The following is a 24,144-nucleotide window of genomic DNA, read 5'->3' on the forward strand; positions in this document are numbered from 1 at the left end:
GAGATGCAACGAGACCTGGGTGTCATGGTACACCAGTCATTAAAAGTAGGCATGCAGGTGCAGCAGGCAGTGAAGAAGGCGAATGGTATGTTAGCATTCATAGCAAAAGGATTTGAGTATAGGAGCAGGGAGGTACTACTACAGTTGTACAGGGTATTGGTGAGACCACACCTGGAGTATTGCGTACAGTTTTGGTCTCCTAATCTGAGGAAAGACATTCTTGCCATAGAGGGAGTACAGAGAAGGTTCACCAGACTGATTCCTGGGATGTCAGGACTTTCATATGAAGAAAGACTGGATAGACTCGGTTTGTACATCGCTAGAATTTAGAAGATTGAGGGGGGATCTTATAGAAACTTACAAAATGTTTAAGGGGTTGGACAGGCTAGATGCAGGAAGATTGTTCCCAATGTTGGGGAAGTCCAGAACAAGGGGTCACAGTTTAAGGATAAGGGGGAAATCTTTTAGGACCGAGATGAGGAAAACATTTTTCACACAGAGTGGTGAATCTCTGGAATTCTCTCCCGCAGAAGGTAGTTGAGGCCAGTTCATTGGCTATATTTGAGTTAGATGTGGCCCTTGTGGCTAAAGGGATCAGGGGGTATGGAGAGAAGGCAGGTACAGGATACTGAGTTGGATAATCAGCCATGATCGTATTGAATGGCGGTGCAGGCTCGAAGGGCCGAATGGCCTACTCCTGCACCTAATTTCCATGTTTCTATGATGAGGATTTCATCCAAAACAATTTTGCTTTCTTATTTTAAAATTAATTTTGCTAATTCTTATTCTTAAAATCTGATTAAAATCAGGATCCACATCCCAGTGGTCATCTTGCATATCAATGGCTTGCTTCTCTTGTTGAATTGGATTCGGGAGCACTTGCAAAGGGAGATAGCTGGGAAAGATCCACAGCTGCCATGAGTCAGTCCCTCTGAAATAATCTGTAATCACATTAAGAATGGGCAGGTATGAGTGCACATCTGTAATGTGTATCTTTGACCCCCCCGCCCCCCGCCCCCCCCCCCCCCCCCCCCCCCCCCCCACATCCAGTGAAATTTTAATTCTTGCATTGAATTGCAAGTCTTTAACTCCACACTTGTTTACAATAAAGTCTGTATGAACGAAGACAATGATTTTCCTGCTGAAAGTAACTACATTTCTTTCTGACGTACAGATTCACAAGATGCACTCGTTCCTTGATTATATCATGGGTGGATGTCAGATTCAGTTTACAGTAAGTGACTCTTCATTAAAGATTTTAATCAAAATTTAACGTCCAGCTTCCAACATCGTGCTGTAATTGCCAAAGCACTTACTGGGCAGGAATGTCTGTGTGATACGTGCTTTGAGGAAAAGCCTGATTTATTTATAAAAGCACTATTTATTTCATCAAGTGGGTTACAGCTACTATTGCTCTGCCCATGTCTATGTCCATGCGCATTGAATGAAATACTTGCCATGTCACTTAATGGTCTTAATTGGGGCGAGATGAGCAAGTAGGAAGATGGAAGATCAAAGTTTGCCCCGGCTGCGCTCTATGCATCCTCTAGTTGATAAATATATCCAGTGGGAAAATCGCATAGACTGCTAGATATTTCTGGATAACTGACGAGAATGTGAATAATCTGTTGGTGCTGAATTTAAATGATCAATTGGAAAGCAATTGGGGGACACGTGGATGAAGCTATTAGAGCCGCCGCCTCACAGAGCCAGAAACCCACTACAAATGTGACCTCGGTGCTCTCTATGCAGAGTCTGCATGTTCTCCCTGAGACTGAGTGGGTTTCCTCCAGGTGCTCCAGTTTCCCCCCATATTTCAAAGATGTGTGAGTCATTTGGCTGCTATAAATTGTACAAGTGGCTGATAGAATCTGGGGGCAGTTTAGTTGAGAGATGGAATGGAAACAGGCCCTTCGGCCCACCAAGTCCATGCCGACTATCGATCACCTGTTCACACTAGTTCTATGTTATCCCACTTTCTCACCCACTCCCTACACGGAACAATTTACAACAGCCAATTAACGTACAAACTCGCACATCTTTGGGATGTGGGAGGAAACCAGAGCACCCAGAGGAAACTAACATGGACACTGGGAGTTTATGCGAAATCCACACACAGAGAGCACCCGAGGTCAAGATCGAACCCAGGTCTCTGGCACTGTGCGGCAGCAGCTCGACCCACTGCACTACTGTGCCGCCACTGTGCAATTGATGAGAATGTGGGGAGTATAAAAATTGGGATTAGTGTGAATGGGTGGGTGATATTGCAGACTCATGGGCAAAAGGTGTTAACGTGCTCATCTCTCTACGATGCTAAATTAATAAAACAGTATGTGGAGAAATATCAGTCATATTATTTGCAAATTTTAACTTAAGCATGGGAAACGATGGCAGTTAGAATTTAGTCCAGTTTTTGCTTTGGAACAAAATCAGTCGTGTTTCTATTTCTGTTTCTGTTCAGATGAACAGCAATTTCCTGATGTGAAGCAGTTTATTGGTCTCAGGGATTTTGTTCAGATGTTGAAATATCCCAAATCAATATTTCCTTTGAGATGATTAACACCCAGGTAAATAAAAACTGCAGCTGTGATTTACAAAACAAATGTGACACACCTTCCGAGGCAAGCTCCATGATTCCATCGTTCACCGTTGCCGGACAGAAAAACTGTCTCCAGCAAGGATGGCTCCGCTCATTACCCTGTGATTTTCCTCCAACAGTTTTCTTTCATTGCTATCCTCTCTCCCTCGCAGTAAGGGTGGGATAAGCTAGCTACTTACAGGCTGGTAACAGTGGTAGGAAAATTATTAGAAAATGTTAAGAGAGAGGATTAATTTGCATTTAGAGAGGCAGGAATTAATCAAAGGTAGCAAGCAAGATTTTGTTAAGGAGGGATCCTGTATGACTCATTTGCTGGATTTATTGAAAAGGTAACCTAGGGTGTTGATGAGGACAGTGTGATTAACGTAGTCTATATAGATTTCAGTCAGGCCTTTGACAAGGTAACATGGAACTCTGGGCCAAAAGGTTAGAGCTAAAGGATGTGTAGGAAGGACCTGCAGCTGCTGGTTTAAATCGAAGATGGACACAAAAAGCTGGAGTAACTCAGCGGGACAGGCAGCATCCCTGGAGAAAAGGAATGGGTGACGTTTTGGGTCGAGACCGTTCTTCAGACTAGTCAGGGGAAAGGGAAATGAAAGATATAGACGATGATGTAGACATAATGAATGAAAGATCAAAGGTTCAAAGGTAAGTTTGTCCCATTTACCAATTAAGGTACAGTGAAACTCGAATTACCATACAGCCATACTAAAAAATAAGCAATAAGACACACAACTACATAAAAGTTAACATTTTTCGAGGATGTAACGAGTAGCGTGGATAGGGGAGAACCAGTGGATGTGTTATATCTGGCCTTTCAGAAGGCTTTCGACAAGGTCCCACATAAGAGATTAGTATACAAACTTAAAGCACACGGTATTGAGGGTTCAGTATTGATGTGGATAGAGGCATTTAGAGGCAGGAATTAGCTGGCAGACAGGAAGCAAAGAGTAGGAGTAAACGGGACCTTTTCACAATGGCAAGCAGTGACTAGTGGGGTACCACAAGGCTCAGTGCTGGGACCCCAGCTATTTACAATATATATTAATGATTTGGACGAGGGAATTGAATGCAACATCTCCAGGTTTGCGGATGACATGAAGCTGGGGGGCAGTGTTAGCTGTGAGGAGGATGCTTGGAGGCTGCAAAGTGACTTGGATAGGCTGGGTGAGTGGGCAAATGCATGGCAGATGCAGTATAATGTGGATAAATGTGAGGTTATCCATTTTGGTGGCAAAAACAGGAAAGTAGACTTTTATCTGAATGGTGGCCAATTAGGAAAAGGGGAGATGCAACGAGACCATCTCGGCAATGGTACACCAGTCATTGAAAGTACGCATGCAGGTGCAGCAGGCAGTGAAGAAAGTGAATGGTATGTTAGCATTCATAGCAAAAGGATTTGAGTATAGGGGCAGGGAGGTTCTACTGCAGTTGTACAGGGTTTTGGTGAGACCACACCTGGAGTATTGCGTACAGTTTTGGTCTCCTAATCTGAGGAAAGACATTCTTGCCATAGAGGGAGTACAGAGAAGGTTCACCAGACTGATTCCTGGGATGTCAGGACTTTCATATGAAGAAAGACTGGGTAGACTCGGCTTATACTCGCTAGAATTTAGAAGATTTAGGGGGGATCTTATAGAAACGTACAAAGTTCTTAAGGGGTTGGACAGGCTAGATGCAGGAAGATTGTTTGCCGAGGTTGGGGAAGTCCAGAACAAGGGGTCACAGTTTAAGGATAAGGGGGAAATCTTTTTGGACAGAGATGAGAAAAACATTTTTCACACGGAGAGTGGTGAATCTCTGGAATTCTCTGCCACAGAAGGTAGTTGAGGCCAGTTCATTGGCTATATTTAAGAGGGAGTTAGATGTGGCCCTTGTGACTAAAGGGATCAGGGAGTATGGAGAGAAAGCAGGAACAGGATACTGAGTTGGATGATCAGCCGTGATCATATTGAATGGTGGTGCAGGCTCGAAGGGCCGAATGGCCTACTCCTGCACCTATTTTCTATGTTTCTGTTTCTATTAAAATCCACCATCGCAAATGCCCCACATTCCTCACTGTGATCGGGCAATAAAGTGCAAACTTCTTCAATAGACAATAGGTGCAGGAGTAGGCCATTTGGCCCTTCGAGCCAACACCGCCATTCAATGTGATCATGGCTGATCATCCCCAATCTGTACCCCGTTCCTGCCTTCTCCCCAAATCCCCTGACTCCGCTATTTTTAAGAGCCCTATCTAGCTCTCTCTTGAAAGCATCCAGAGAACCTGCCTCCACCGCTGGTTTATACAGACACAAAATGCTGGAGTAACTCAGCGGGTTAGGCAGCATCTCTGGAGAAAATGGATAGGTGACGTTTTGAGACGAGATTGATTGTAAGGGGTGGGTGGAACTTTCAGTATGAAAAGTCCAAGACAAATCAGAGCCAACAACTGATTACCAATTACGTGCCAGGAATGGTGTGATCCCAAGAGGTATACACTGTTGTGAACTGTGTAAGTGGTTAACTGACTTTTAATGGAGGAAAGGGGGGAAGGATCTGAAATTGGTTTGGTGATAGGAGGCAATGGGTGTTAGTTGAAAATTAGTTTTGCAATACAAGCTTGTGCTCGGTGGTGTTGTGCAGGTTATCAGTGCTTGGTTTATTTCCATTTGTTAATGTACATCAATGATTTGGATAATTACAGAGTCACAGATGACACAGAAATTGCTGGTGATGTTGATAGTGAGGGGGATAGTCATGGGTTCCAGAACTGATACTCCCACAACATTTAAGAAGTATGTAGATGAGCTTGAACTCCACGGCATAAAAGGCACTTAATCAGCTACTGGTAAATGGGATTAGTATAGGCAAATACTTGATGTAGGAATGTTACAACATTTTGAGAATTAAAAAATCATGCCTGTAATTTATCCCATCAGATAAAGCATAAACAGAACTTTAATTTGATACCTAATTCACTTTCATATCTTCAGTATTAAAATAGTTATGGTAATTTTCATACTCGGAAATTAGCATCTTGTTCCCTATTGCTTTTGCATTGACTTAACACAAAAGCTGTGGTCGAGGACAGTCAAAAGGCCATAACTTTCTTAAAAATCAAGAGAACTGAATGAAATTTTCAGTTATTATAGATTGAAGCATTCTGAAACAAATATGAAACATCATACTTGGGTGACCTGAAATTAAAGCATATAATTAGTTAGTTACCTAATTGCAGCTAATTACAAAATTGACCGTTGTGACGGAAATAGTAATAAAAACCGAGACTGCCTTGAAAATTCAAAAATGTGATATTCTCAAGATCAGAACTTTAATATTATTGTATTGTATGCTGTAAGTCCATAACAGGTAGGTAAATAAATTACAATTTCTAGCAATAGACCAAGTCTTTATGGAGAAGATCAGTTGCTAGCTGGTACATTGGCATATCATAATCAGCATCATCATACTCCTCAGATTGTAACCAAAAAGCAACTCTGTACACCTTGTTTTTCCTCAACTTTTCAATTTTGGCATTGTAAACTACTAGTTTTTGCTCTTCAAACCACGCATGACATGCCTTTCTGCCCACTACTTTCCCATTAAGAATGTCCTGTAGATCATGACATTTGGAGTAGCCCAAATTCGGATAATCTCTGCGAAGGCTGTCTAAATCAGTCTCTTTTGCTGGGCATTTGGATTGACAATTTTGCATTTCTTCTTCGGAGACATCTGTTTAAAATGTAAAGGAAAAACAACAATGAACAGCATTAACAGAACCAAGTTATTATTTGCAGTTTTAGAAAACAAAAGTTAGAAATGATAAAGTTAAATGTTAAACAAATAGTTTCTGGAATGTGATCGATTGGAATGGTGCCGTTGCCATAATTTTTAAGCTCATATCGGCAGGCCAGACATGGCCGATTCGTAAAATGCTTAAATAACATTTTCTCATCATCATAAGATTAAAATTAAGCCACAACAAATAGCACGATATGTTAAATAAATGACATACATATTGTTTTGTCCTGATGTTGCGATCCGTGATGTTGAAGGCGTTGAAGGCATTTTGAGTCGCGTTTAAGTTCAATCCAGTGACGCAATGGTCCAGCAAATTTTTTTTTTAAACCCAGAACGGGAAGCGCGTACGATTTTTCTTCATCAGCTAGCAGCCCGAGGAAATCCCTCTCCGCCAACCAATACAAACCTGCATTTTAATCCCGCCCCCCCCCCCCCCCCAGGCAAACTTGTACACGCCATATCACATGCACACAATTCCTGTTAAATATTATTTTCCACTGTGCTGCTAATATCACCTCAGCATGAAATCAGTGATGTTGTGTGAATTTCTTCTCTAACAATATCATGACAATATCTACAATAACCGATATCCCACTTCGTAATATCATAAGAGAGCAACGCTTCCCCTACTCCATTGTGGTGTCTCAAGGAATGTCCACAATAATAGCAGAGCGTCCATGAGAAAGAGAGATGGTGTCAATAGTCATTCATCAAGAGTTTGGAGGAACTATCTTCAGTCTGAAACGCTAACTTTGTTTCTTTTTCCCCACATGCTGCTTGATCTACTGAATATTTTTAATGTGTGTTTATTTTACATTTCTAACATTTAGAATAATTTGGCTTTCTCACTTTGTCCTGCATCAATTGACGGGGTTTATTAATGATTTTTGTTAATGACGACTGACTGTACTTTTTGGTCTTGCAGGTTGCTATAGATTTCACAGCATCCAATGGAGACCCTCGAAATAGCTGCTCCCTACACTACATCCATCCCTTCCAGCCTAATGAATACCTGAAAGCATTGGTAGCTGTGGGAGAAATCTGCCAGGACTACGACAGGTAAAAGTGCTACCAAAAGGCTCGAGTTTTATTTCATTGAGGTACGGAGCCGAGTGATTGGTACTTGCCTTATCGGCTTATTCCTAAGAACCAGATAGAGATTGCACTGTAGGTGAAGTATTGATATCAATGGATTTAAACAAGAATTTCAACTGCATTTACAGTTTCTGCAAATAATTTAAAGTAACTGCTTCAGTGAGAAAGCATTTGCAAGCTTTTATTTCTGAGCAACAAACAACTCAGCTGAGTGATGTACATGTCATGTTATTCTGGTAACAAGATGCACTTTTCATTATGACTTTTCCCACCAAGAAGAAAATGGGAAAACAGAGCATATTTTATATTGGGAGAGACCTATAAATATTGGTGTACAATTAGTTTAGTTTATTATTGTCACGTGTACCGAGGTGCAGTGAAAAACTTTTAATTGCTTGCTATCCAGTCAATTAAAAGATTATACATGATTGCAATCAAAGATTTCAATCACAGTGTACAGATAAAGGATAAAGGGTACAACATTTAGTGCATGCAAGATGAAGTCTGATTAAAGATAGTTCAAAGCTCTCCAATGAGGTAGGTGGGAAGTCAGGACCAGTCTAGCTGGTGAGATGAGTGTTCAGTTGCCTGATAACAGCTGGGAAGAAACTGCTCCTGAATCTCGAGGTATGCATTTTCAAACATCTGTATCTTTTGGCTGATGGGAGAAGGGAGAACACGAAGTGACAGAGTGAGACTGGTCCTTGATTGTGCTGGTGGCCTTGCCGAGGCAGCATGGTGTAGCGAGAATCAATGGAAGGCAGATTGATTTGTGTGATGATCTGGGCTATGTCCACAACTCTGCAATATCTTGCGGCCTTGGATGGAGCTGTTCCCAAACCATGCATAAAGAACAAGAAGCAAATAAGAAGAGAAATGAAATGCTGACCTTTATTACAAGGGGCTTAGATTACAATTGTAAGGAAGTTTTGCTGCAATTGTATAGATGTTTGGTTGCAGATATGGAGCACCATGTGCAGTTTTTCTCTCCTTGCATTGGGATGTTTCTTCTCTAGCCGGAGGACTGGAGAATGGCCAAAGTTGTTCCTTTGTTTACGAAAGAATGTAGAGAGAACCAGGGAAATATAGGCCAGTGAGACCCACGCCAGTGGTAGGAAAACTGCTGGAGAGAATTCTTTGCAATAGGATTTTCTCCTAAACTGAGATCAGTTTAGCTGTTCATCATGTTCGGCACAAACATTGTGGGCCGGAGGGCCCATTTCTGTACTGTACTGTTGTATATTCTATGATATATCTGCTCTGGAGACAGTGTAATATTGATTCATTGCATTGTTTCCTGAGTGGAACTTTATTATAAGGAAAGACTGAATAGGATGGAACAGCATTCCTTTCTTCAAGAGCTGCAAATCTCAATATATATGCAGTAGTATGGTGGAAACAATTAAGGTGTGTCTTTGTGTAATAGCAGGCACTATAGGTAATGCATTTAACAATACAAAACATAAACGCATTGCCCTTGTTAAGCTAAATTTAACTAAGAGACGCATTATGGGAACTTAACAAAAATGACCAACGGCTTCTCCAGAAGGATAGTTTAGAAGGAATGTCTTAAGAGAAAAGATGGAGAGAAATGTAGAGGGCATTCCAGATAGATCATGGTAGGTTGAAATCACTCCTTAAAGAACCAATTCAATTGAAAGATAATGAATAGCCCAAAATATAACAACAATCTCAAACATTTGGAATTATGGAGATAGGAAGGGATGGGAACCATAGAGAAATTAGAAAATGAACATTTAAGTGCATATTCACATTATTTATGAGCATTTCAATAGTTAGTAAAAAAGTGCAACTAAACTCAATTTATGCTCCTAATATTCTATGGGAATATTAATGAGTTCTGTCTACATTATTTTCAACAATATCTAACTTTTATAAGTTTTTAACCTGGTGCCATGGACTTATTATTTCTCAAGCTCCCTCCTAATGTGGTTCCAGTAATCACCCAACCTAATAGAAAATTCTAATAATAGATCTATCCATCCTGAATTCCAGAGATATCCTGAGGGAATACTGTACTTTCAGAAATGCTATAATTTGGAAATTAAGTTGCTGCATTGAAAGGAGTGCAGGGAAATTCTCCCCAGTGTTGAGGCCAATATTTATCCTTCAGTTAACATGTACAGGATTGATCCAGTCATTATAACTTGTCATTTGAGGAAACTTCTTGTGCAGAAATTGGGTGTTCTATTTCAAAATTATAACTAACAATGCTACCACATCCAGTACGAGGTTGTAAAAGTGCTGTAGAAATGCAAGTCTATCGATTCTGTTTTTGATGAAAATTTATAAAATTGGTGCAAAAATATCAATGTTGAATCATGAGGTGATTCACAGGAATGATTTTCACTTAGCGTTTGGTAGCTATTGTATCTTGTAATGTATATGCCACTAAAGGAAGAAGCAATTTGAATATTTTGATGCTTTGACTATTGATTGGTTAAAATGGCCACTGGACTAATTAATGTAGCGGATCCCCATTCATTCTTTCTCCGTCCCATGAATAGATCATTTTATACACACTACAATTCTTAAACAATTATAAATTGGTGATGTGTTTCCTATTAACGCAAGACTTAATGTTATTTTTTTATGTTATTTCAGTGATAAAATGTTCCCAGCCTTTGGATTTGGAGCAAGAATACCACCTGATTTTAAAGTGAGTATGAACAAGAACCCTCTGAGATAAAAACATAGAAAAATAGGTGTAGGAGTAGGCCATTCGGCCCTTCGTGCCAGCACCGCCATTCAATATGATCATGGCTGATCATCTAAAATCTGTACCCTGTTCCTGCTTTTTCCCCATATCCCTTGATTCCTTTAGCCCTAAGAGCTACTGTAAATCTAACTCTCTCATGAAAACTTCTGGTGAATTGGCCTCCACTGCCTTCTGTGGCAGAGAATTCCACAGATTCACAACTCTCTGGGTGAAGAAGTTTTTCCTCATCTCAGTCCTAAATGCCTACCCCTTATTCCTAAACTGTGACCCCTGGTTCTGGGCTCCCCCAACATCGGGAACATTTTTCATGCATTTAGCCTGTCCAGTCCTTTAAGAATTTTATGTATCTATAAGATTCCCTCTCATCCTTCTAAATTCCAGTGAATACAAGCCCAGTCAACCCATTCGTTCATCATATGTCAGTCTCGCCATCCCGGGAATTAACCTGGTAAACCTACGCTGCACTCCCTCAATAGCAATAATATCCTTCCTCAAATTAGGAGACCAAATTGCACACAATAGACAATAGGTGCAGGAGTAGGCCATTCGGCCCTTCGAGCCAGCACCGCCATTCACTGTGATCATGGCTAATCATCCACAATCAGTACCCCGTTCCTGCCTTCTCCCCATATCCCTTGACTCCGCTATCTTTTAGAGCTCTATCTAACTCTCTCTTGAAAGCATCCAGAGAATTGGCCTCCACTGACTTCTGAGACCGAGAATTCCACAGATTCATAACTCTGGGCGAAATTGTTTTTTCTCATCTCCATTCTAAATGGCCTACCCCTTATTCTTAAACTGTGGCCCCTGGTTCTGGACTCCCCCAACATCGGGAACATGTTTCCTGCCTCTAGCATGTCCAATCCCTTATAATCTTATATGTTTCAATATGATCCCCTCTCATACTGTGCAGTGAGGATGTGGTGTCAGAGTTATGGCGGCTCCTATCAACAGTACATAAATGTATCCCCAATCAATGGAATTAAATTCAGAGACTGTGAATTGTACCACCAGGATGAATCTCCAGATAAAAGCCCTGTCCCACGGTACGAGTTCATTCCAAGAACTCTCCTGAGTTTAAAAAAAATCAAACTCGTAGTAAGCACGGAGAATGAACGTAGCGGGTACGTCGGAGCTCGGGGACGTCTCTTAGCGGCTCGTACCGCTAACGGCAGGTACTCAGGAAGACTCGCTAACGGCAGGTAAGCACGGGAAAACTCGTGAAGATTTTTCAATATGTTCAAAAATGTCCACGAGAGCCCCGAGTACCGACGAGTGGCCATTACCGTAAATCTCCGACTTCGAATCAGGGCAAACTCGGGAGAGCTCTTGGAATGAACTCGTACCGTGGGACAGGGCTTTTAGTCTATTTCCTCTGGACACAAGATGTTACAAGGTAATCTCCCTGATTGGATAACAACATTGCTTCAATTGCTCATAAAATTTGATGGGAACCTGTGAAACTTTGCTCATGTTATGCAATTGCTTTCTGTGCTCAGCGTTGTTTCATGGTTACAGATAATGTCCCAACAAATTGCTGGTGTATCTTTTTTCTCTAGGACGTTTTGAAAAAGAAGTTACTTGTTAGGAGAGTGGGTTGCATTCTCGACCACTGAGTGGATCAGCAGCTCTTTTCGACATCAATCCGATCCTTGATTTATTTTTAGTGTTTTCAATGGGCAACCAGCAAATGGTAAAATAACAGCAGAAGATTTGTTGCCTGCTGCTTTTTTTTAACAACTGGCAACATAGGGAAGATTTACCCCAGAACCTGAGGCTCCGAGGAAAGATCTGAAGAATAAAAGCTGCCAACCCTCTGACACATCACATTCTATCTCTGCATTTATAGTAACTGGTTCTATCTGAACATCATAAACACTCTACCACTGTTACTCACTCTGGCAGCCCATATAATCTATTTTCATTCTTCAAGTTTAGCTACTTTTCACATTTGCACTTTATTAATTTATGTCCCACATCTGACCTTTCCTGCCATGATTCGAGTGGATCTTCGTGTTTTTTTGCACAGTTCTTTAATAATAAATCTAATTGAAAATTTAAGAGAGTGAACTGAAAATTATGCAATCAATGTACACATTGCAGCACTGCCTCACTACTGCACTGACGCATCTGCCTAGATTTTGTGCACAGGTCTCTGGAATGGGATACAAACTGACAATCTATTGATTTAGAAGCAATGGTGACTGGGTGGCAGTTTGCTCTGCGTCACAAAGTTATGGGCTTAATTTCCATGGCACAGATTCAAGCATAATTCTCAGCTGTCATTCAGGTGCAGAGCTGTTGCACTACTGAAGGTGCCATATTTCATTAACTGGAAACCCTCATCTCACTCAGATGAATATAAACCATCGCATTGCACTAATCTGGATGAATTATCTCCAGTAGCCTGGGCAATATATTTCTCTCAGTCTCACTTAAACGTAATGACACTTTGCTGTGTGTGGGAGCACATTTTGGTGCTTTGTTTTCAATATATGTTTTAATTTTTTGTTTACATTTTGCTAAAATCACCTGTATTACCTTCTGGCTTAATCATTTTCAAATGCCCAAATCTTCTTCCAGATGACAGATTTGACTAAAAATTAATTGCATCATTTCTATTCTGTAGCAAAAAATAGGAGGGCTTATCATTTTAACATGATTAGAAGGCTTGTTTTTTTACAGTTAACATGGCAGGAGCTATTAGCATTTATCTTTTTCAATTGTCAATTGATCTCACCAGTTTAGCAGACTTCACTCATGTGTGGGCCTTCCAGAACCCCAAACTCAATGCACAATACCTACATTTCAGTGGGCACCCACAAGGCATTATATGTTAAACAGCATCCATTCCAAGTTATTGTTTTAAGACAGGGAATGGAGCAGCAGCACGTTAGTGAAACCCAGGAATGAAGACACTCCAAGTTATCTTCCAACTGCACTAGCTGAGTTTATAACTCATTGCCTTAGAAGCATTGGTGACTGGCTGGCAGTTTGCTCTGAGTCACAAAGTTATGGGCTTAATTTCCATGGCACAGATTCAAGAATAATTCTAAGCTGTCATTCAGGTGCCGAGCTGTTGCACTACTGAATTAAAATCACAATTAAAATCAACTAGGAATTAAAACCAGGATCTATTGCTGCCTTTATATGATTAGAAATTCACAGTTTTCAGAAAAATATAATTTAATCTGCATTTCATCTATAACTCTCCCCTTTTATGGGACTCTAATTATCACTGTAACGTTCCTCTTCAAAAAACAAAGGCAACACCATAAGAAATATATCTCCAGCACCAACGTCATTAGGCATTACAAAGGAGTCCTTGACGGTAAATAGGAAAAGGGTGGATTGCCTCAGTCTGATGAAGGGTCTTGACCTGAAATGTCACCTATTCCTTTTCCCCAGAGATGCTGCCTGTCCCTCTGAGTTACTTTCACGTTTTGTGTCTATCTTTGGTGTAAACCAACATCTGCAGTTCTTTCCTACACATTGCATTTTTACAGTGGCCTTCATGGCTTTATGATATCTCAAAAGGCTTCACATATAAAAGAAAATGTGCACAATTTGTGCACAGGAACCCCCCTCCTCCCAACAATTGTGGGGCTAACTAAATATATATATATTTTAAATTGTATATGATGCCAGGAAAATGTCTCTACCTTTCTTTAAAATGGTGCCTTGGGATCTTTTACCTACAACTGAGAGAGTTGATATAGCCCTGGTTTAACAAATGATAACATCTCCAATTTTAGTTGGGGAATAAAATTGGCTGGCACACTAAAGGAAGCTCTCCAGTGATTTGACCCAGACAGTATGATGTGCAAATTGGAGGTGTACTTGCAGTGGTTCTGTAACTGATGTTCTTGTCCTTCTAGGCAGTTGGAGACAGCTTTAAGGAGTGCTGGTGAACACCTTTCTACGGCAAACATGTGTAACAACTATTGAAGTTTTCATATGAAATGTTTCACAATAACAAGTTATATTCAGCAAAAGTCTACCATTCTCTTTTTTTCTCTCAATTAATGACTTCCAGGTGTCCCATGACTTTGCAATCAACTTTAATGAGGACAATTCAGAATGTGCAGGTAAATTCTAACAGCAGAAATTCTCTCTGTCTCAGACACGGTTTTCATAGATTTGTTAGTTCTTGCAATGACCCGATGGAGGAATATTGTGTGCAGTAAATGGTTTTGCTAGACATTCATGCTCCTTCTTAATTATACTTTTTCCCAAGGTATACAAGGAGTTGTTGAAGCCTATCAGAAGTGCCTTCCAAAAATCCAGCTTTATGGACCAACGAACATTGCTCCAATTATTCAGAAGGTGGCCAGTTTTGCCTCGGAGGAAATGCACACAAAAGAGGCCACGGTGAGTGATCATGGATAGAACTTGGGGTCCTAAATGGTTACAATAGAGCAGAATGAAGTGAGGGTTACAATCAGATCAGCCACGATCTTAGTAAATAGTGAACTGGCTTAAAAGACTGAATGGCACACTCCTGCTCCTAATCTGTAAATTCATATGTTCACTATGAAAGGCAACTGTTCTTATGAGTATCCAACTTTCTCACTTCAGGATGCCAGCTTTATAAACCACTATCATTAAATGGTCTTTCAAAGGTCAATGCACATATACACCTGGGTCCCTCTGTTCCTGCACACTTTTCAGACTGTACCATGAAACCCATATTGTTTCTCCCTATTCCTTCTGCCAACATGCATTACTTTGCACCTCTCTGTATTAAATGTTATGTCACTTTTATACTCATTCTAGATAGACAGGGCTGGTTCGGGATAGTCAGCATGGTTTAGTACGTGGGAGATCATGTCTCTACGAATCTGAATGCGATTTTCGAAGAAGTAACCATAAAGGTTGATGAGGACAAAGCTGTAGATGTTGTCAATATGAACTTCAGCAAGAGATTTTCAGCAAGACATTGCGGGATGGTAGGCTGCTATGGAAGGTTAGATCCTATGGGATCCAGAGAAAGCTGGCTGACTGGATAGAGAATTGGTCACCCTACTCTTAGGGGAGATGAGTCTAGGGTAGGTGCGACATCTTGGTTGGCAATGGCAAGTTGATCCGTAGAGTCTATTTTCACGCTGTATGACTATCAATCTGCGTCATACTAAAGATGGGACAGCTTTCTATCTTATCTTAGGAAATGAAACCAGGCAGGTGGTGAAAGTGTAAATTGGGAACAGTGACCATAATGCTATAAGTTTCAAGATAATTATGGAAAAGTTAAAATCTTGATTTATAGGCAACCTAATTTTAACAGTGTAAGAGAGGACCTTGGCAAAGTAGATTAGGAACAGATGCATGTCGGGAAAATGATTAAGTAGATATATTTTAAAAGACAGTTAGGAAGAGTTCAATCCCTGCTTGTTCCAGGAATGGTGAAAGACAAAAATGGCAGGAGTAGGAAGCTTTGTATGAAAAGGATATTGAAGATTTGATCGGGAAAAAGGAGGAAACATAAGGCAGGTACATTCGAGGGGCTGAAGATGTCTCTTGAGAAATATAGTGTGTGTAGGAAAAAACGTAAGAAAGGAAATAGGAAGACAACAGGGGCAAGAAATATTCCTGGCAAGTAAGATTCGCAGGATATTCTGTAAATTTGTCATGAGCAGAAGGATAGCCATGGAGTGGGACCCTTAAGGACCAAATGGGTGTAATCTATGTGTGGAGCCTGGCAATTTAATCAAGGTCCGAAATTAATATTTGTCATCTGTATTCACCAAGGAGAGGCTGTGGATAATCCAGAGCAGATCAGCATTAAGAAGGTGTTAGGTGTCATGGGGTGCATAAAAGATGATAAATCCCCATGGCTAGATGAGATCTCTCCCGAGTTGCTATGGAAAGCAAATGAGGAATTAGTTGGGGCCCTGATAGCCAAAGGCAAAGTTCCAGAAGACTAGAGGATGACTAATTTCTGTGTAAGTTAACACTATGAGTGAGTTTGAATCTGTCATTATTGTCACATGTACCGAGGTTGTATGCTATCCAGTCAAAGAAAAGACTATACATGATTACAATCTTACCATCCACAGTGTACAGATAAAGGGTACACATATAGTGTAAGATAAAATACAATTAAATATAGTTCAAAGGTCTCCAAAGGTCTCAGGATCACACTAGTTGGATGAGAGGAATGTTCAACAGCTGGGAAGAAACTGTCCCTGAATCTGGTGGTGTGCGTTTTCTACCCTTCTATACCTTTTGGCTGATTGGAGAGGGGGGGGGGGAAGAGGGAGTGACCATGGTGCAACATCTTTGATTATGCTGCTGGCCTTGCCGAGGTCACGTGAGTTCTTTCCTGCTTGTTTTATATTCCTCAAAGGTCGGATTTCGTGTTTCTAAACCTAACCTTTTATTTTTGACCAAATTTACAAAATCCACGTTGCCATCCTTATTTCTTCCATCTTACTCAAAGGTTGTCTCAATGCCAGTCCTGAATGCTGATCAACTCCCTCGTCAGATGTGGACTTGGGCAATAACAACTGCTCCCAATTGACTCTGCCTGGTGCCTACCTAGTAATGTTGTAAAACAGCCTTCCTCCAATTTCATACCTTCCACCAAGGTCCAGACATTCACATTTCCAGTATTTGGAAATACAGGGTACCAGAATCTGGAGCTGTGTGTTTTCACATTTCTGTACCTCTTGCCTGATGGAAGAGGGGAGAAGAGGGAGTGATTGGGGTGATACTGGACCTTGATTATGCTGGTGCGTGATGATCTGTGCTACGTGCGGTTTCTTGCACTCTTGGATGGAGCTGTTCCCAAACCATGCTGTCATGCATTCTGATAAAATGCTTTCTACCTTGCATCTGTAGAAGTCGGTGAGGGTTAATTGGGACATGCCAAACCTCAACCCTTCTAAGGAAGTAGAAGCATTGGTCTGCTTTCTTGGCCATAGCTTCAACATGGCTGGTCCAGAACAAATTGCTGGTGATATTAATTCCTAAGAATCTTTCAACCATTTCTACTTCTGCACCATCAATGTACACCAGGTCATGTGTACGGCTTCACTTCCTGAAGTCAATTATAAATTAATATGAGAGCATCTTTCTCCACAGATGCTGCCTGACCTGTTGAATATTTTCAGTACTTTCTCTTGTTATTGCTTGAAGAAATGTTTTTCTTTTTAACTTTTAATGCAGGGTTATCCGTACCATTTGTTAGTTTATCAGTCTTGGCCATTCATTCTGTTGTGCGCAGAAAAGAACTGCAGATGCTGGTTTATACTGCAGATTGACGCAAAGTGTTGGAGTAACTCAGCGGATCAGGCAGCATCTCTGGAGAAAAAGGAAGGGCGACGTTGAAGGGTCACAACCCGAAATGTCACCCACCCTTTTTCTCCAGAGTTACTGCCTGATCTGCTGAGTTACTCTAGCACCATATTCTGTTGCTCCAATCTATATTCTGTTGTGTGCTATGAGCTAAACTTGACGTGCATATTTCATCTCTGCTTATCAGGAGAAAGGTCCATAGAGACGTAAAGCTAAAAAAAATTAAAGAATTTTGCCGTGTGGAAGAGTTCTCTTTTTGGGAAAGTTGAGCATTTTGTCATTTTTTAAGCCAGTTTGAGGAATACCAAATAGCAAATAGGAAGATGGATATTGGACAATTGTAATGATAATCAGAAGATTTTAATCAATTGATTCAGAAGTATTAAAAATGTCATAACTAGATTCGATGTTTAAATGATTTAATAGAATAAGTTAGCTATTATTATGAACTGCATTTCACATTCTTAATTACCTTTGAGAAAACCATCTTTGAACCATTGAAGATTTCCTGGTGAAGTTATTCCCCTAATGCTGATGTAGAGAGATGTGGGATTTAGACACAATTTTGAAGGAAGAGTGATATATTTTCCAAGTTCAGGATAGTGTGTGACTTGAAGGGAACCTACAAGTGCAAATACTCCCAATCTACCTGGCTCTGACTTCCAGCGATTATAGATTTAGGAGATAATATCAAATAATTCAAGGAAGGTTATTGTGGCTCATTTTGTATTTGGGATCATCTATAGGGGTGAAGTGGCTCCCATTCACTTAATTTATGGTGGTGGGAGATTCAACCTTAACATGGTCCGCCCTGTTTCGACAATTACAATCAACCCGGCGTGCACAATCAAATAAGATCAAATAGAACAAGTTGTCCTACACGCTGTGTACACCATAAGCAAGACGAAGAAGACTTAATTTGTGCAGGACAATACCAATTAACAAATGAGCACAGGAAAAACACATAATAAAGAGGTAGCACAAGTCAATTTACTATTAGTGTTTGTCTTGCCATTTAGTAAGATTAAGGTTAAGCACCTATCTCAGCACTAAAATTACTCAGTTATGAATATCGTTAATAATGAACCATCCACAGTCCTCCAACATGCAGAATTAAAAACATTTCTAACCAGTAGAGTGAAGAAGTCCCCTCATCTCATTCGTAAATGTCTAGGTTTTTCTGCTGGGATTGTGATCTCTGTTTCTCGACTCACTACCCAGAGAAAACATCCTCCTGGCATCTCCCAGTGAAAGTCCCTTTAATAGAATGCATTGAGGGCACCTCTTTGTCATCCTCGACCAAGTATACTCACATCTAACTCTCAACACCAGGCGTCATGTCACTTTAATGGGTTTTTAGTTCAGTCAATACAAGGCAACAATCCCTTGCGTAAAGTAAGGATATCCTATCACTAAAATTATTTTGTGAGACAGTCTTATTTAAGTACCGTCCCTCTGCACGCTACTCGGGCCCATGAGACTGGTGGGGTGAGTGGATTGGTCATGGGTGCATTAATTAAAATTGAAGTCTATATTATTGCAATGTTTTTGATCTTCACACAATTATGTCAGTTTAGAAAATATACAGAATGTTGTGGCTGTGGGATCTCAACCCATATTAAATTAGCTAATTAGCTCAAAGAGCAGCTGAAACTGAAAAGAACTTGAGAGGTAGACAAAAGTGCTGGAGAAACTCAGCGGGTGAGGCAGCATCTACGGAGTGAAGGAAATAGGCAACGTTTCGGACGAATAGGCAACCCTTCTTCAGACTGATGTGGGGGGGGGGGGAGAAAGGAGAAAGGAAGAAGAGGAGCTCGAGGGCTGAGGGAGAGCTGAGAAGGGGAGGAGACAGCAAGGGCTGCCGGATATTGCAGGTCAATGTTTATGCCGCTGGGGTGCAAACTGCTCCAGCGGAATATGAGGTGCTGCTCCTCTAATTTCCGGTGGTGCTCACTCTGGCCATGGAGGAGGCCCAGGACAGAAAGGTCGGATTCGGAATGGGAGGGGGAGTTAAAGTGCTGAGCCATCGGGAGATCAGGTTGGTTAATGCGGACCGAGCGGAGGTGTTCGGCAAAACGATCGCCAATCCTTCGCTTGGTCTCACCGATGTAGATCGGCTGACATCTAGAGCAACGGATGCAATAGATGAGGTTGGTGGAGGTGCAGGTGAACCTCTGTCGCACCTGTAACGACTGCTTGGGTCCTTGAATGGAGACGAGGGGGGAGGTAAAGCGACAAGTGTAGCATCTCTTGCGGTTGCAAGGGAAAGGTTTCTCTTGCGGAACCCACTGGCTATCTAGACTACACTTCTTCCCACACTGCTTCCTGTAAGGACTCCATCCCCTACTCCCAATTCCTCCGTCTACGCAGCATCTGCTCCCAAGATGAGGTGTTCCACACTAGGGCATCAGAAATGTCCTCATTCTTCAAGGAACGGGGGTTCCCCTCCCCTACTGTAGATGAGGCTCTCACCAGCACTTTCTCCAGCATTTTTGTCTACCTTCGATTTTCTAGCATCTGCAGTTCCTTCTTAAGAACTTGAGAGGAATCACTTGTAGACTGACAGGAAGATTCCCTTGTGTGCAAAGCAGAGGGAAATATTGCTTACTGACTTTACAAACAGCTGGTTGATTTTGGTGAATAAGAAACCCATTAATTTCTGCATTGAAACATAGATTCATTTGTTTTATGGCAGTGCAGGCCTGGAATACATTGTCTAAAAAGATGGGGGTTATAAATTAATTAGAAACTTTCAACAATAAATTGATCCATCTGTGATTTTGGGATGAATTGGATGAGGGAGCGCAGAGGAATAAAGGACTGAACAACCTCCCACCATGAAGTAACATTTTATGATTGGAATTCTAAATGTTTCTTTTGTTTAACAGCAATACTTTATCCTTCTGATACTGACGGATGGAGTGATTACAGACATGGCAGACACCAGAGATGCCATTGTCCATGCCTCTCACCTACCCATGTCGGTGATCATAGTGGGAGTTGGGAATGCTGACTTCAGTGACATGCAGATGCTGGATGGAGATGATGGTATTCTCCGATCCCCAAAGGGAGAACCAGTTTTACGAGATATCGTTCAATTTGTGCCATTCAGGAACTTCAAGCATGTAAGTAAGAACTGGAGACTCACAATTGGTGGAAGCATCCGCATGTTAGTAATCAATCTGTTGTGCTGTGCTTTTGCTTCAAGTGACAAAAAAAACCTGCATTTCTGCAGCATTTTACATATCAAACTCCAAGTGCTTCACAGCCAATAATGTAGTTTTGCAGTGCAGACAGTGTTGGAAGGTAGGAGACATGGCAGCCAATTTACACACAGTTGGTCTCCCACAATATGACATTGATCATATGCCTTTGATGACGTTGATTGGGAAATAAATATTGGTCACGATTACAGGGAGAATCTCCTGCCCTGGTTTTTGGTCTTTGAAAGTGCTGGAGTAACTGGAGCGGGTCAGGCAGAATCACTGGAGAACATGGATAGGTGATGTTTCAAGTCGGGACACTTCTTCAAACTGATTGGATGGGGTGGGGGAAGCTGGAAGAGAAGAGAGACAAGACAAAGCGTGGCAGGTAATAAGTGAACAGAGGGCTCGATAGGCAGATCGTTTGACAAAGACCAGAGATGAAAAAACATAAAGTGTCAGACAATCGCATTGAAGAGCTGCAAATTCTAAAGCCAGAGGAAGGAATATAGCTGGAGGGGAGGGGTAAAATAGGCACGAGTCCCCATGGGGCACGGCAAGAAAGAAGGGTGTTGGGATAAAGGGGAGTGGGGGAATTGTTATAGATTAACTAAAATTAGAGAATTAGATGTTCATACTGTCTTTGTAAACCAGCATCTATAGTTCCTTGTTTCAACATTTTGCACTTAGAAGTTTTGTATTTGAATCATAACTTCAGATCTCAGAGGTAAAGGGCCTGTCACACGAGCATGCAACTCCATGCAGCAAGCGCGAACTAACGTGGTCGCTTGAGCCGTAGGGCCTCGCGGGGTCGGTCCCACTTCGATCGCCGGAGCCATATGGAGTTGTGCGGAGCTGGTCCTGACATCGCGTGGGGCTGAAAAACTGACCGTGTTCAAAAATTCCGCGCGGCAATGGCCTGCCGGCCCGCAGCCACCTCTACGGGCGTGCGCAGCGTCTTGACGCCGTACATCACGCGCGAACTTCCCGTGGACTTTTCTCGAACTTCACGTCACTAACTCGACCTCCTCGCGGCCCCCGCTTCCGGTTTGGTCGCGCTCGCCGCATGCAGGCGGATGCTGGTGGGACCGGCCCTGTAGGGGGATCACTCGATCTCCGTGCGGCCCCTGCTTCTGGTTTGGTCGCGCTTGCCACATGCAGGTCGCATGCTCGTGGGACAGGCCCTTAAGAGTTATGTGGGTTTCAGGTGTGGTATTAATGATGTAGTGTGGGAAAATTGGTGTTGCTTCTTATTTGTTAACTATATACAATGCCCTCCATAATGTTTGGGACAAAGAACCATCATTTATTTATTTGCTTCTGGACTCCACAATTTGAGATTTGTAATAGAAAAAAAATCACATGTGGTTAAAGTGCACATTGTCAGATTTTAATAAAGGCCATTATTATACATTTTGGTTTCATCATGTAGAAATTACAGCAGTGTTTATAAATAGTCCCCCCATTTCAGGGCACCATAATGTTTGGGACACAGCACTGTCATGTAAATGAAAGTAGTCATGTTTAGTATTTTGTTGCATATCCTTTGCATGCAATGACTGCTTGGTCTGCGATTCATGGACATCACCAGATGCTGGGAGTCTTCTCTTGGTGATGCTCTGCCAGGTCTGTATTGCAGCCATCTTTAACGTATGCTTGTTTTGGGGTCTAGTCCCCTTCGGTTTTCTCTTCAGCATATAAAAGGCATGCTCAATTGGGTTCAGTTCGGGTGATTGACTTGGCCACTCAAGAATTGACCATTTTTTTGAAAAACTCCTTTGTTGCTTCAGCAGTATGTTTGGGATCATTGTCTTGCTGTAGAATAAACTGCCGGCCAATGAGTTTAGAGACATTTGTTTGAACTTGAGCAGATAGGATGTGTCTATACACTTCAGAATTCAGTATGCTACTACCATCAGCAGTTGTATCATCAAAGAAGATAAGTGAGCCAGTACCGTCAGCAGCCATACATGCCCGGGCCATAACACCCCCACCACCATGTTTCACAGATGAGGTGGTATGCTTTGGATCTTAGGCAGATCCTTCTCTCCTCCATACCTTGCTCCTGCCATCACTCTGATACAAGTTAATCTTCGTCTCATTTGTCCACAAGACCTTTTTCCAGAACTGTGGTTGCTCCTTTAAGTACTTCTTGGCAAACTGTAACCTGGCCATCCCAGTGGTTTGCATCTTGCAGTGTAGCCTCTGTATTTTTGTTCATGAAGTCTTCTGCGGACAGTGGTCATTGACAAATCCACACCTGACACCTGAAGAGTGTTTCTGATCTGTCGGACAGGTGTTTGGGGATTTTGCTTTTTATAGAGAGAATTCTTCTGTCATCACCTGTGGAGGTCTTCCTTGGCCTGTCAGTCCCTTTGCGATTAGTAAGCTCGCCAGTGCTCTCTTTCTTCTTAATGATGTTCCAAACAGTTGATTTTGGTACGCCTAAGGTTTGGCTGATGTCTCTAACAGTTTTATTCTTGATTCTCAGTCTCTTAATGGCTTCTTTGACTTTCATTGGCACAACTTTGGTCCTCATGTTGATAAACAGCAATAAAAGTTTCCAAAGGTGATGGAAAGACTGGAGGAAAGACTAGGTGCTGAGCGCTCTCCTACATTAAGGAGGCAATGTTACTTCGGAGTCACGTGAGTGACTATGTGAAGAAGCCCGCCAGGACGCGTGCGTGTCATATCGCTTTCACGCTTGCGAAACGACAGGCGGGGTGGAGCGTTCCCCCGCAGCGGTAAGTTTGAAACCGCGACCTGCAGGTAAGTGATTTACTCTGCGGTAGTGTTTGTCCCCGCGCTGTTTTACACAGGGGGGGAAGCTGGACAAAATAGTGTCCACAAGTGCTGCGAGTGAAGCTGGCTGGGGAGGACCGCGAAGTTGCGGGAGCCAGCAGCAGCTGAAGGCACAAGCCCCGTAAGGGATCAGCTGTGCCGATTTCAGATCCCGCGCAGGCCAGAACACCACGGCCGGGCGGGAGACTATTCAGAATGGGGCCGTCGACTTTTGACAAGTCGATAACGGCAAGAGGCGGGGTGGAACGACGTTCCCCCGTAGCGACAATTTAAACCAGGACCTGCGGGTAAGAACTGCGGTCTTTTTGTGTTTTCCCATGCTGATTACAGGTGGAGAAACCAACGGGAAACAAAGAAGACAAGGTCTGCGACAAAGCTGGTGAGGGAGGACCGCGGAGCAGCGGGCAGCCAGCAGCAGCCAGCGGCACTCGGATCACCGATAGTGGGATTAGCTGTGCCCGATGTCACCTCTGCACCGGCCAGATCCACGCGGCCGGGCGGTAAGGGTAGACACAAAAACAAACAAGGTCGTGGACTCAGAGGAGTCCGACTTTGAACAACCGCGGGCGGCCAGCGACCGAGAGCGCTGGAGCCGGATGGAGCGGTGTGTGGAGCATTTGCTCCAA

At 42.2% G+C, this 24,144-nt stretch overlaps 1 protein-coding gene across 1 annotated transcript in view; it reads left to right on the forward strand.

Annotated features, from left to right (window-relative positions):
- Positions 1-24,144, forward strand: part of cpne4 (copine 4) — a 355,119-nt gene that overhangs the window by 318,145 nt on the left and 12,830 nt on the right. The window contains exons 10-15 of the mRNA XM_033048680.1: positions 1,175-1,234; positions 7,308-7,441; positions 10,103-10,157; positions 14,254-14,305; positions 14,455-14,588; positions 20,402-20,638. Coding sequence (XP_032904571.1) covers positions 1,175-1,234; positions 7,308-7,441; positions 10,103-10,157; positions 14,254-14,305; positions 14,455-14,588; positions 20,402-20,638 — 672 coding nt within the window. The remainder of the gene's footprint in view (positions 1-1,174; positions 1,235-7,307; positions 7,442-10,102; positions 10,158-14,253; positions 14,306-14,454; positions 14,589-20,401; positions 20,639-24,144) is intronic.

Source organism: Amblyraja radiata, chromosome 2, assembly GCF_010909765.2.
Source record: "Amblyraja radiata isolate CabotCenter1 chromosome 2, sAmbRad1.1.pri, whole genome shotgun sequence".
Lineage (NCBI taxonomy): Eukaryota > Metazoa > Chordata > Chondrichthyes > Rajiformes > Rajidae > Amblyraja > Amblyraja radiata.